Source organism: Pholcus phalangioides, unplaced genomic scaffold, assembly GCF_987345545.1.
Source record: "Pholcus phalangioides strain wild (caught in Gottingen) unplaced genomic scaffold, Ppha-v1.0 ptg000040l_1, whole genome shotgun sequence".
NCBI classification, from domain to species: domain Eukaryota; kingdom Metazoa; phylum Arthropoda; class Arachnida; order Araneae; family Pholcidae; genus Pholcus; species Pholcus phalangioides.
Window position 1 is genome coordinate 5,655,751 of NW_028301626.1, and position 13,341 is coordinate 5,669,091.

At 38.5% G+C, this 13,341-nt stretch overlaps 1 protein-coding gene across 2 annotated transcripts in view; it reads left to right on the forward strand.

The window, feature by feature from the left end:
* The window catches only part of LOC149065321 (GTP-binding protein Di-Ras2-like), a 47,911-nt gene that overhangs the window by 19,970 nt on the left and 14,600 nt on the right, over nt 1-13,341 (forward strand). Inside the window, exons 1-2 of one of the 2 annotated variants that reach the window (XM_089254159.1) lie at nt 10,887-10,907; nt 11,015-11,277. In XM_089254159.1, coding sequence (XP_089110285.1) covers nt 11,140-11,277 — 138 coding nt within the window. In that variant the 5' untranslated portion in view covers nt 10,887-10,907; nt 11,015-11,139. Of the gene's footprint in view, nt 1-10,886; nt 10,908-11,014; nt 11,278-13,341 lie in introns of those variants that run through there. The other variant, XM_089254158.1, reaches the window with a different exon arrangement.

A 13,341-nucleotide genomic window follows, 5' to 3' on the forward strand; every position in this document is an offset into this window, starting at 1 on the left:
CTATGCATTACGCAGTGCACTGCCCGGAAACTGCTCCCATGCATTTAGGAGGCTACACCGATCGAAGCCTGGTGCTGTGGAAGAAACAGTTGCTTCAAAACTGCCACGCAACCGGACGTTGTGTTCCACTTGTTGAGTTCGTGGAGAAGAATCTTCAATTTCTGCACAACAAATGCAAAGCAAGCGAGAAACAAGTAACAATGTCCGGCCAGTTGAACCAAGGTGATCAGAGAGACTGCGGCTGAAACAACAGTCAGCCTCACACGCTTAAGAAAGCAAAGGACTTTTTATTTATCAAAGTGTTTTTTTTTATTTTTGTTATGTAATATTTTGTTTTGTTTCTGATGTTGAGTGTGATAAACAATGACGAAAGAATTTCAATCTGTTTTTCTGTTTGAATTATTGTTTGAAAATGTGTTTTATTGTCATGTAAATAATGTATATTTTCTACGTAGATAATAAAGCACCCGACACTGTCCAGCCCCTTAACCGGAGCAATGGCTTAAGTTGGCATTTGTAGATAGAGCCTGGGCTGCGAACGGCCTAAAAGGAAAAACAAACACAGCCTGTTGTGTCGAACAAATCCTGCAATCATTTGTCTTTGTCTACTTTCTGTGCTACACGCAGGCTGTGTCGTAATCATGCTGTCAAATAAATGTTTTTTTATACTTATTGGCTTTCTTTGTCCCACTCGACGACACACCCTTCATAAGTATTTTCTTGCGATTTTCACCGACTAAACGTGGTTTGTGATACCGTGTTCTATGGCAATTTTTGTTCCTCTTGATGTCTAATATAACTGTTATATTTCTAAGCGTTTCTTTCTCCTTCTAGATGGCACCACACCCCCCTGGGTCTAGGGGTCTGGAGGTAGCGATTAGTTTTGGTTTTAAAACCGTTTTTTTATTGTTGTTGCTTGGCGACGAAAACGAAGCGGTCGCCCTTTTTTTCTCTTCTCCGGTTTTCGTTGCTGCAACTGTTTTGGAAAGCGGAAAAGGTGCTTTATATTTTTTGTGAACGTATATGTTATTATTTAGTGTCAAAGCATATTAAACGAGATATTTCAAGGAAGTATGAGTTCTCTTGATGAATCCTTTACTCAATAGAGTCAACTTCAGCTGGAGAAAAATGTCCTCTCTACTTTTTCTTTTTGTTCTGAAGGAGCACAACCGAGAAAATCTCAACAATCTTAAAAAATGGTTGTTTTTCTTAAGTTTATTAGTAAATTAATATCTCGCCCCAGACAGTCTCTGGCCTTACCGAGTTAATTTTATGTGGATTATCACATAAAAAACACCCTACTGAGTTTGTTGCCACTTCAAGGCAACACCCTGTATATTTCCGTTTTTTTCTCTCTCTATTCTCTGACAGGTTTTGCTCGTACTGTATAGGCGGAAGTTCATAGGGCTGAGTCAACACCTTCTACAGTAGAAAGCCTCCGCGCGAAACTCGTGATGTCACTGAAGTCGTCCATTTTACCTATACTCATTGAACATACTGCAAAAAAAAAGGTAAAGGTTTCGCATACGTCGCCTGCTGTATCCAATGGTTACAGGTGAAATGGATGACTTCAGTGTCGTTAAAGCTTCGCGCGTAGGCTTTCTGCTATAGAAGGTGTAGGCTGTGCAGTGATAATGTGTCTGGCTCCAATGACAGCATGTACGTGATTTTGTGTTCGAACCCAGATTTGCGTTTGAATTTTCAATCTGTGAGTTTGATTGCGATCTGTCTTTCACAAAATAAAACTGGAAAAAAAGGGAATTTGTTTTTACGCAGTAAGAGAAACATTTTTCCTACTATTTCCATAGCCAAAGAGTAATTAATGCTGAAGATTCCCTTCCGTAAATGAATAAGACTGATATACAAAGATAAAGCAACGTCGGTAGATCCAAAGATTGCTAGAGAACAGCTACACGCGTTTCGGCACTATATCAAGTTCCTTCTTCAGTAGCTAAGGAAAAAATAGAAGGATTTTTTCCCACTGATTCTCAAGAAGATGTTATCTGTGCCAAAGTTCAATCAAAAGTGATGTTATCGATATTATTTACCGTCACCGGCTAATTAACTCTCCAAACGGCCGTCTTCACCAACAAACTGCAATCGCAAGTGAAAGGATTGAAGATCGAAACGCATTGGTTAAATTAAGGATTTTAACCAATCTGTGTCGATCGGTCATCCTTTTACTTGCGATTGTAGTTTGAACTCTGTCGGTGAATACGGCCTTAAGCGGCACATCAGAAATTACTAAATTCTCTAAAAAATTCCATATATCTTATTCAATGAAGTAATTAGACTTTCTTTTCGATTTTCAGTAGGTGCAAAAGTCATTGAGACAGATCCGTGATCTGGTTATGAGGAGGAGTAGGTGCAAAGTAGGGGGAAAGGGGCATAGGTAAAAGTTTTACATTGAAAAATCAACTTTTCGAAATATCTTGCTTGCCGATGCCATAATAAGAGGCCTTTAAGGAGACGAGATATCTCGACGATACCGCTTAAAGTGTTTTTAAAAATACCAAATAGGAAAAGTTGGGATTGCGGTAAAACTTTCTTTTATAAGATGTGATTACCGTTGATGAATTCTTTGACGTACCAGCCTTGAAATCATGGACTAATGATTCGTGCATTTAAAAAGATGTTTTAAATTTAAATTGGTCATATATGGTTTGTATGTGTATCGCAATAAACTACTTAACCGCAAATACACCTCGTACACGTTCCTCTACGAAATTTCTAACGAATTGGTACACGCCGGAATGTGTGATCTGAGTGTGTGTGTGGCCATGTTGTCAGAGTTCTGCTTTTTTCGTGTTCTTGCTAGTGCTGGCATCTGTCTTCCATATTTTCAAGTGCAGATGGTGTAGAAATATAGTGTCATTTTAAAAGTGACTCCATCTTTCAAATGGTATTTATTGATCACCGATGACATAGCCTACTGTATGTCGCTACTAAAATATGCTATAATAATTTTGAATTACCCGCATAATTCAGTTCATACATCCTAGAAGACGAATTATTCTCTCTGAACATACGTTTATATTAAACCAGGGACGCACATACACCTGCTGTAATAAACGATTTGGAGGCATTCTGTTCGTCATTTGCGTATCTTTTCTTTGTTTGTGTTTGTCAGTGCCACCTATCGGCTGTTTTTTCGTTTTTTTTCCTGTATTAAAAAAAATTCTCGTGACCTAGCGATGCTAACCCAGCAAACCGTGTTTTATTTCGGTTATTCTTCCGCTTTTTTGTGAATTTTTAAAGTTTCTACGGACTTTTTGCCCACCCTGCATATATATATTTGGCCAACCTTACTTATTTAATAAAAATACGGGATATCACCAAAACAAGTTGCCAAGGCAAGTGAAGTTCCCATTTAAAGGCATAAAATTGTCAAAGGCGAGCAAAGTTGCAAATTGCATCCGAGAACTTGTCAAAGGCTAGTAAACTTGACTGCAACAGCCAACAAAAATTGTCAAACGTAAGTAAAGTTGCCAACTATCGCTGAAAAATCATCAATCGCAGAGAATGATGAGTACTGTAAGTCAAAATTCGATAAATAACGTACGCGTTTGACAAATATGCGAGATGAATGTATTTATATGGCAATAAATGTTCGTGATAATTAGAAGTACTAATTATCATAATATAATTTATAAGTCATGAAAATAATCTGAATTGTTGACTTCAAAAACTCAAGTAAGATTCCTTGAAAAAAAAAATAGGGAATAAACGGGACATTTTTCATAAAAAAATTTAAACGGCCAAAATTACGGGAATATCCCGTAAAAAACGGACATATAGTCACTCTTTATATACAAGTTTCTGGCTTCCGGGTGGTAGAAATGTTGCATATCTGGTCTGCGGATTGAAAAGGCTGTGTACCCCCCGTGTATTGCACTGTTATATTACATCATTTATATGTGTTCGCGGATGTATCAAGGTCATATTATAAGTAGGGTTCAGATTTTTATGGCGTAAAAACATGAAAATGTGACCTTATAATTTTCTCCATTGCATTAATTCTGCAGCTTCATCTTTTCTTATTGGTTTTTATAGTATTAAATTTAAAAAGAGAAACATATTATATTAGATGCATGAGTTTACCTGATTAAGAAGTTTGAACTTTTTTTAACTGGTAATTTTACCACACACCAACTCTGCTGGTCATATCGCCATACAGCAACATTCTACTAATAGATTTGGGTGGGAAATGAAAGAGCCATCTATCGGTGGTCTCCTCAAGCTCGATAGGTAAAAATAAAATTTGTTATCTCTATGATCTGCCCCCGGGGATCGAATCAATACTTTCCCGGACCATGACGTTAACCTTCATTGTGAAAGGCGAGCACCTTACCACAGCACACTACTCGGGAACAATTGTATTAACTCGATTTCTCTCACAACATTCAAATGAAAACCTCGCAACTTTATGTGATTACTCATGGCCTACCACACGGGTGGGACTGACAGAGCTCCAGCCCTGGAGCCCGGGGTGATTCTCATTATTTTTTTCGTTTTTCCCACGCTATAAATCCATTATAAAAGGGGTCCCATGAAAAGTCTTGTCGGGGGCCCGCCAAAGGTCTCAGCCTATGATCCCTGCTCCAGGATATATGCGGGGCCATGTAATTACTATCCTTCCAGAAGGTTTCAAAATTGCACCCAATTATAGGATTTTTTTTTTTCAAATGTTCAAAAACTGCTGTCATTTTGTTTCTTCGAAGAAAAATTTGAAGAAATCAATATTTTGGCAAAGATCTTTTAAAAATTTACAAAGAAGTAATATTTGAAAACGCCTTGTCAGAAAGCGGACGTCTGGTTTTATCACTGATTCTATTTCTTTAGCTGAACTGAAATGTTGTTGCACATCAAATCGCTTTTGTGCTGAAACTTCACATATTTTACAAAATAAAATACAAGTAAAATGCTTAAAACGATACTCAAGGAACCGGAGAAATGTATCTTTATAAAAGAGTTATCGTTATAGATAGAAAGTATTTACACTACTTCTGTCCAGGCTGCAGAACAAACTATTGGGCCCCTCAAATTCGAAAAAGTGTAAAGTGTTGAAGTTCTCAGAGAGCCCAGGACGCGCGCTGAATACTCAACTTTGGACAGAGCCTGAACTAGACAGGAAGACAAAGGGGACAATTGTTCCAGGCAGACTTTGAGAGGATGGCAAATTTTAGGAACAAGAATTGCTAAAAGATTTTCCTTCTAACCTAAAAACACTGGTATAGAGGTCTAAATTGATAGAGGCAGTAGCAAAACAAAGTTAGTTTGTTTTGACAAGAATCCTAGTTACGGTCCAGACTTTAGATACGATGAAAACGCATCGAGCTCAAAAATTTCCTTTATCCAAATGAAAGATATATTTTGCACATATTTGGCATGACATTCGTGGTTCCCTTTCAGAAAATATAGCAAGCGGCCATCCTCGGAAATAAAAAACAAGGTTACGGTGAGAAGCAAACTTTTTTCCTTCATTTTGCGCAAAATGAAAATAACAAATACAAATACAAGACCACAACAGGCAAAATGCCCTACGAGGTGGTTGAGAAAAAGATGATCATAACAAATATGGATGTCATATATTTCAAAAATACAGCAACCCAGATAAAAACTAAAATTGTAAACAATATATACACATGATAAAATATTATACAGTGCCCATAAAGAATACTTATGGTTGTCTAATTCTGAGAATGGATCGAGCTTTTCGATTTACCCCAACATGTTTACCGTACTTCTTTTTAAACGTGTCAATTGTGATACAATTTACTACCTCCGGGGGTAAGCTATTCCATTTGTTAACAACCCTATTTGAGAAAAATTCCCTGCGACACCATAGCCTTGCATTGTCCCTCACCAATCGATACTGGTGTCCCCTTGTAAAAGCAGTCGATTGGCGGTGTACTAAAAGTTCATGGTCCATCCTATCAATTCCATTGAAAATTTTGAACACTTCGATCATATCTCCTCGACACCTGCGTTCATCCAATGTAAACATGTTCAAAAAATGAAGTCTCTCTTCATAACTCAAGCCCTGTGTGCCAATAAGGACACGTGTAGCTCTTCTCTGCACCCTTTCAACCAAGTCTATGTCCCTCTGTAGGTATGGTCTCCAAAACCAGTCCAGGACGAACTAAGCCTCGAAAAAGCGGAGGAATGACTTTAGGAGAACGCGAAGAGACCTTTTTGAAAATAAAACCGAGCATTCTATTTGCTTTTTTGGACCACCGCTGAACAATGTTCAGGACGAACATTTGGTTTAGGTTTAAAAAACAAAAGAGTAAGGCAAATCCATTGTAGATACATAATGTGTCTCGGAAGAAAATGGCTGCAGATTCAGTTTCTTGGTGATAAATGACCGAAAAAATTGGCAAATTGCTTGAAAAATTCTTAAAATATGACCGATAGCTCAAATAAGCCTTAAATACGACTTGTTATAGAAAAGTATGGCATGTCATAAAAATCCGAGCCCTAATTATAAGGTTATTTATTACACGCTTAAAATCTTTCATAATAGCTTTTGAATCCACCACAAAATCCACTTTTTTGGAACTTCTTCTTGGATGTATTCTAAGTACATACTCCTCTCTGAACACAAGCTAAAGTATTTCATCATCATTCACCGAGGAAAAATAATTACGTCCTTTTTTATTTATATCCGAGCTTATTACACGCATATTGCGTCGGCCGTTATTCACAAATCCAATGAAGAAGCAGTTTACGTATCGCACTGGAAGTTCGAGCAGCTATAAAACCACGGATTGTTCGTTTCTGAAAGTGTGCTCTTCCGCTGCAGTTTCTGGAAAATTGATCTTTTCTGGATCCTAGAAAGAGACGGAGAGAGAATCTCCGGAAATTAGGTCATTTCACTCCGCGAATTTCACGGGTGAGGAGAATATTTCCGGGACAAGTATTCCATTTAGTATGATGATGAGTACATCGCGGTTTTCCGTTGAATGTTCGGTGCGGCGCAGTAATTGTATTTTGTGTGATGTTTCATTCATTCCCTTCCTATTCTTAGCAGAGTTCGTAATCGTGCGTAAAGAGTGTGAAGAAAATATTTGAAATGCGGTAAATAATACATTGCTCCGCAATGCTCTCGCGCGAGCGATAGTCATAAATAGGAGTTAGAAAATTCATAAAAGTTGAAGGAATCGGTACATTTGAATTCAGAGTTTGGGCGAAAAAATTATTTCCACGAAGAGGGATTTTTTTGGGACTAAAATCAGTTCCAATTTTCGTCGATACAGGGCGTTGCATGGAAGCAAATGAGATAATTCAGTTTCCGAAACGTTCGTAAAATTTCCGTCTTGATTCATTCGTGACTGACGTAAAAATACTTCACCGATAGTGCTTTATCCACCAATATCAGCATAACAATGAAAATCCTACGTAGGCGCCAAGTAACTGGGAAATTCAGAAAGGGGCTGTTAACCATTTTATACGATTCTAATTTGCACATTCCTAGAAACTTGATTTCGGTCGCGACCTCTGTAGAAATAAATTTGAATTAAACATTTTTTTCGTTACCAATAAAAAAAATCTTCGTGAGAATCACTTTTTCGCAAACTGCGTTCAAAAATATGTCAATTCCTTCTATTTTTCCTCTGAATTTTTGAACTATTTTCTAATTTATGGGACACACTGTATATCGCCTTCTGAATATTCAAGCGTTTGTTCAAAACCGAATGACACATGTTTTTTATTATTAATCATCTACTCTAAATCAAGGCTTACCCTTTCATTACGGAGTATATTCAATATTCCACAAGCTTTGTAAATCGCTTACGACATTGGATGTCTGTCTTAGGTTTCTTGTCATTCCATTTGTATAATACGCATGTAGTGTCCAACAGACCCCCATTTTCTATACATAATAAGGATTCAGGGTTCATCGTCTCGACTCCCGCACGTGAGCATCATTTCTTCAGCATCTGAGTTTAAAGAATGTATTATCTTCAATGTGCTGTTAAATAGCATGTCTGAGTTTATTGAGCAGCTGAGACTGAAAGTGGCTGAAAGTGCGCGAGTAACGAGCGACGTTTGAGAACGTTTATTCGAACATTAACAGGGAAGTGCATTATGCAATGAGAACTGTAGTAAAATATAAGAGAGCAGTGTTTTATATGAAGAAGTCGGTAGTGAGATTTTGATGTATTGATGCTCAATAAAATTCGCTCTTATCGTGAAAAACACCCGAAATACTGCCGCGGCCATCGCTGAAATGTAATACATGTACCTACTAACGATTCGTCTTTTGTAATGATTATTGTAGAAATACAGTCGGCCTCGCTTAATCAGGTCACAAATGAACGGATTCCCCCCTTAAATGGATAAAATTCTCTGGAACCACAATTTTTCAATTCCACAACTGAATAGAAATTTTTTTTCGGTGGTAAGAAAAATTCTTTTCAAACACATTCATTCGCAAAGAGTGAAGATGAGGTATAAAGTTCCGCGTTTAATACAATTATCCGATACACGCGCAACATTAAATATTTATGATCCATTATGTGCATCACACATGAAAATCTGTTGCCAGTTAAGACTGATGAAAAACCCGTGTCTAATCTCTGTCCCGAAAATCATTTGATAATTCATTTTCTTTTTTCAATTGATCTCCGTTCAATCCACATAAATAGAGCGCTAACTTTCTCAAACAAATTAAAAATTAGAAACGTTTACGAACGCTATATCGCTTTATGCAATGTATTCAAATTAAGTAGATGCAAAAAGAAAGGTTTTGAGTTTTTGCAACCAATTAAAAGTTTCGGGTGCAATAAAAAACAAGATAAACTAACGCAGAAATTTTCCAAGACTATAAGAATTTCTTTAGCTCAGCTGTCAAACATTAATAAATGTTATGGCGGAATATTGACGAAACAACGGAATCTTGGTCTGAGAACAGGAGAGAAAATCGTATTTCGTTGCTGTAGGCCAGTGATTCCCCAATGTGGGAGTTAACGCCCCCTCGGAGGGAATGGAATGTTTCAGGGGAGCGGTAGACGCTACGGGTATAACATAGGAGCCTATGGGTTAGTTTGCGTTGGGGGAAGGAGGGAGCGATGGGACAAACATGTTGGGAAACTCTTCTGCAGACCAGAGTTTCCCAAACATTTTGGTTCAATCACCATCGTAAATTTTTTCTCTTGTCACCCCCCCCCCCCCCAAGTGAACCTATAGGATCCTATGTTAAATCCGTAGCTTCTATCGCCAACCTAGACCATTCCATCGCCCACCGGGGGCGATACTGCCCACTTTGGGAAACACTGCTGTAGACCAAGCTGTATTAGTGATTGCATGCGAAAAGAACAAAAAATCATTAATCAACTGTGCCATGATTATGCAAAAAAAAAAGGAAAAATCGCTGAAATTTTCGAAAACTGTTAAAATTATTTATTTTTCCGCTTGAAAAAAATGGATTAGTTATTCCTATAGCAGTGAGAAGCATAACAGTTTGATGTTTAAAACATTCCATAGTCTATATATAAGACGTTTTATATACAAACTATATTAACGATGTGGAACGACAAAATTCTCTCAATTCTTACCGTGCATAATTGAATACCCCGCTTAATCAAACATTATGTGCCTGAACCGTTGATATTCGTTTGAGGCTGCGCACATACCGGGACGAAAAAGGAAAAAATCGCATAGGGGTGAGGGAAGAGATGTCTGCACATAGAAAGGAGGGGGGGGGGGATACATAAAATGACGGATGGGGTTCTAAAATGTAAGGGTGCGATGATGATGATGATCACTCTGCAGAAGCTCTTCTTTTGTTTAAGAGAAAAAGAAAGAGTATGGGGAAAACTGACCAATCATCAGATTGAGGTGAAAACAATTTTGTTTGCTCAAGTCCCGCAACTAGTGAAATTGCCTCTCTCTCTCTCCTTTGTCTCGCTACTCGAGTATGTGCGGTGTAGAAAAAACCAGAACAATACAACACTGTTTTCGTCGCTAATCTCTATTAATGCACTTCCCCGTACCTTTTGGTCGCCTCACTATGTGCGTGGACTAAGCGGGGCCGAATGTTATGAAAGTATCCCATTAAAAACACTTTCATAAAAGTACTCTCCGGAATTTCTGTGATAATGTAATTCCTATTCAGGTGCCAACTTTTCCCTTCCGAAATATATGGAATCAGGGGTCCCAAAAAGTGTTTAGTATCTCCAACTGGTGAACATATGGTAATGTATCAAACTAGCGCGTCATTGGTGAATCACGGAAGCATCTCACAAGCAATTACAGCAAACATTTAGCGATTCTTTTATCATTCAATTTTCATTGAACGTTTTTGGCTAGTTTCTGCGAATGTTTGGCGTGGAGCACCGGTAGAAAGTTTCGTGAACGGCATGTTTTGCAATCACCGTTTCATTGCAGTCGCTATAGTCGAGTTATTGCTGCGTATCGAGTCCGAGTCCGATGAGTCCGCATAGTTGTCTGCGGTAGAAGCCGTGGGTTTATAAATTCAAAATCCTAGTAACATTTAAATCTGGACGTTAATGGAATGCCGTTTTAAATGGTATCCCTGACAGCAAACGATAAGGATCGGCGCCATGCTTTCGGGAAATCTCTACGCAGTCGTCGAGAAATCTGCTCCATCCTCTATAACGTGGAATTTAATAAACCGGCAATAACAACTGCGACGGCCGCACAAGCGACACGATCGTCTTCGGATGTTTCGGTAGATGAGACATAACGATGCGATTCATTTAGCGACTAGTGTGTCTCAGCATGTATAGCCAGCCTACATACACAGATGACGGCGACGGATCTCCGCTTCTCGGATAAATTTCGGAGAGATTTTTCTTTTCGGTTTACGATTCGAATCGAAATCCTAGAGGGAGAAGAATGAGGACGTAACAAAAGAAAACATGTTCGATACGAAAACTATCGTTAATTTCGATTTTTTTTCGCTCCTCTCAAGACTTTCTTGGCATCCGATTTATTCTTTTGCTATCGGATTCCTTCCCCTTATTCTATCTAATTTTCTCTTTTATAGGTCGTTGAAGGAATTTCTCGGCGTCATTATGGGAACTAAGAATCAGGGCGACTGAGGGCTGAGAAAAAGAAGATCTGTGATTAGGCACCGGTTCCTCCTCCAGATATACTGCATTAGCTATAAAAATGCCAGCGCAGAGTAATGACTACAGGGTAGTCGTATTCGGAACCGGAGGCGTGGGAAAAAGCTCCTTGGTGTTGAGGTTCGTCAAGGGCACCTTCAGTGACACATACGTGCCTACGATAGAAGACACCTACAGACAGGTGAGCATCATTTATACAAGTTCTTAGAAACCCTTGAACCGTTGATCCTAGAGACGTAACTCTAACTAGGAAAAAGAATCAAAACTGCGTATGTGTCTTACAAGGCTGACCTACTAAGAGCTGTGCGAAAGGTAATTAACTACAGAACCCTCGTGCCCTTCATCATACAGTGAAACTGCGATTTTTACTCTGCCGACCAAGGAAAAAAATATCGTTGTAGAGGGATTATCGTTATATATATCGAGAGGCAGCAGTTTACCGTTAGAGTATAGACATTTCTGAACAAAACCTGAAAAAATATTATTGTAGTAGGATTTCATTTATCGCTTTATCGAATATCGTTGTAGTGAGTTTTCACTCTATTGCCGGAGGGCGGACTCCATAGACTTCGTCTTATTGGCACAAAGGGTCAGGGCAACGCAATAGGCTAAGGACTCCCTGTACTCAGAGAATCGTGTAAAAATTCAATTTTATTTCAGCGCATATATAAAGCCCGATTGATTATGCTTGTTTAGTGATACACGTTCTAATCAGAAAATATTCTCTAATATAACCACAGTTCAAAGGTTAAAGGTGTCTAAGAAAATTACTTTGCAATCTACAAATTTTATTCGTACGACAGTGTCGGTAGGTTATCAATATTGTGTTTGAAATTTTTTAGAATATAACTATTGTATTTATCAGGTAAAAAAAATATGTTTTTCTCAATCTTTTGATTGATAAATATTCCATTCCTATAACTGTAAGAGAAGTTATTGATAATTAATGGAATTTTGTAATAAATTTGCTCTAAAAATATAAGTGGGGTTGCACCTTTGCATTTTCATCAAGCTTTTGAATTCATATTTGTCTCTCCAGATTTTTCTGGTCAACATAAATGACACATTATCCGAAAACAGGCAAGATTCCGATAATCCACAATATTTTTACGGATGCTTATCCTACGGCACCAAGCGGCATCCTGGGCATCATACGTTGACGATGTTGTTAAAATTCCAAGAAAGCCGTTGAAGGTGCTAACATACAGGTGCTGATCAATTTTGAGAGATTGAACGTCGAAAAAAACGTTGCAGAACTTCCTGCCTACGGACCAAATGCGGCTCCCCAAGGGATTCAGTTCGGCCCGCAAAAGACGTTCCGAATCAAATATCAATATATAATACTCTCACACCAGCTGCTGAACTCAGAAATCGATTTGCCTGCGTCCGCACCTGAATAGACTAAAATGTAATTTAAAGGTTTTTTAACAGCTGGCTGTGCGAAGATACATTTTGGAAAAAGAGGAAATTCAACTGCCCCTGCGGGGAATCGAACCCACCTCCTTTCACTTTCCAGGTGAACTACAGAGGCAACGAATATCTCAATCTTTCCTTGGAGCTAGTGTACACTGAACGGGACCGTAACACCTTATCAATTTTTGGCTCACGAGTCGTGGTGGTGGTAATATTGCATATCTGACCGCTGTCTGAAGAGGTTTTATACAGATCGTCCCTGAACTCATGGGCCAAACTTTAAGGGAATGTAAAATACACAAAAAGATTGCATAGCAATGTGGGGGTCAGAAATGAAAAGTGTTGGCGGAAAAACACGAAATTGCGGAGGAAATTAAATTTCTTTTTTATTCGCATTAATAATCGTAGTAAGTGCTCAAATACCACTTACTCTTTTTTCCACCACCAACATCGATACAGACCTGGCAGCGTCTAGCAAGTGATTGGCGTACCCTTTCGAAGATGCCAGGTGTGCAGCTTTTTCCATTTCCGTAGCACATTTCGTGTTTTTCCGCCAACACTTCTCATTTCGGACCCCACATTGCTATACAGAAAATGCTTCTTTATGTGTACTTCACCTTCCCTTAAAGTTTGGCCCATGAGTTCACAGACACCCTGGATTGGATTTTCATTTTATTGGCGCAAGGAACAATTAGGTCAAGCTGCGCCAAAACAAATGACCATATAAAAATAAGATAAGACTTGTCCTTGCCGTGTCAAAAAAGCGTGTAAAAGTATGTATGATAAAAAAGCAATATTGCACGAAGCGTAAAACAGTGTCGTAGATTGTGAA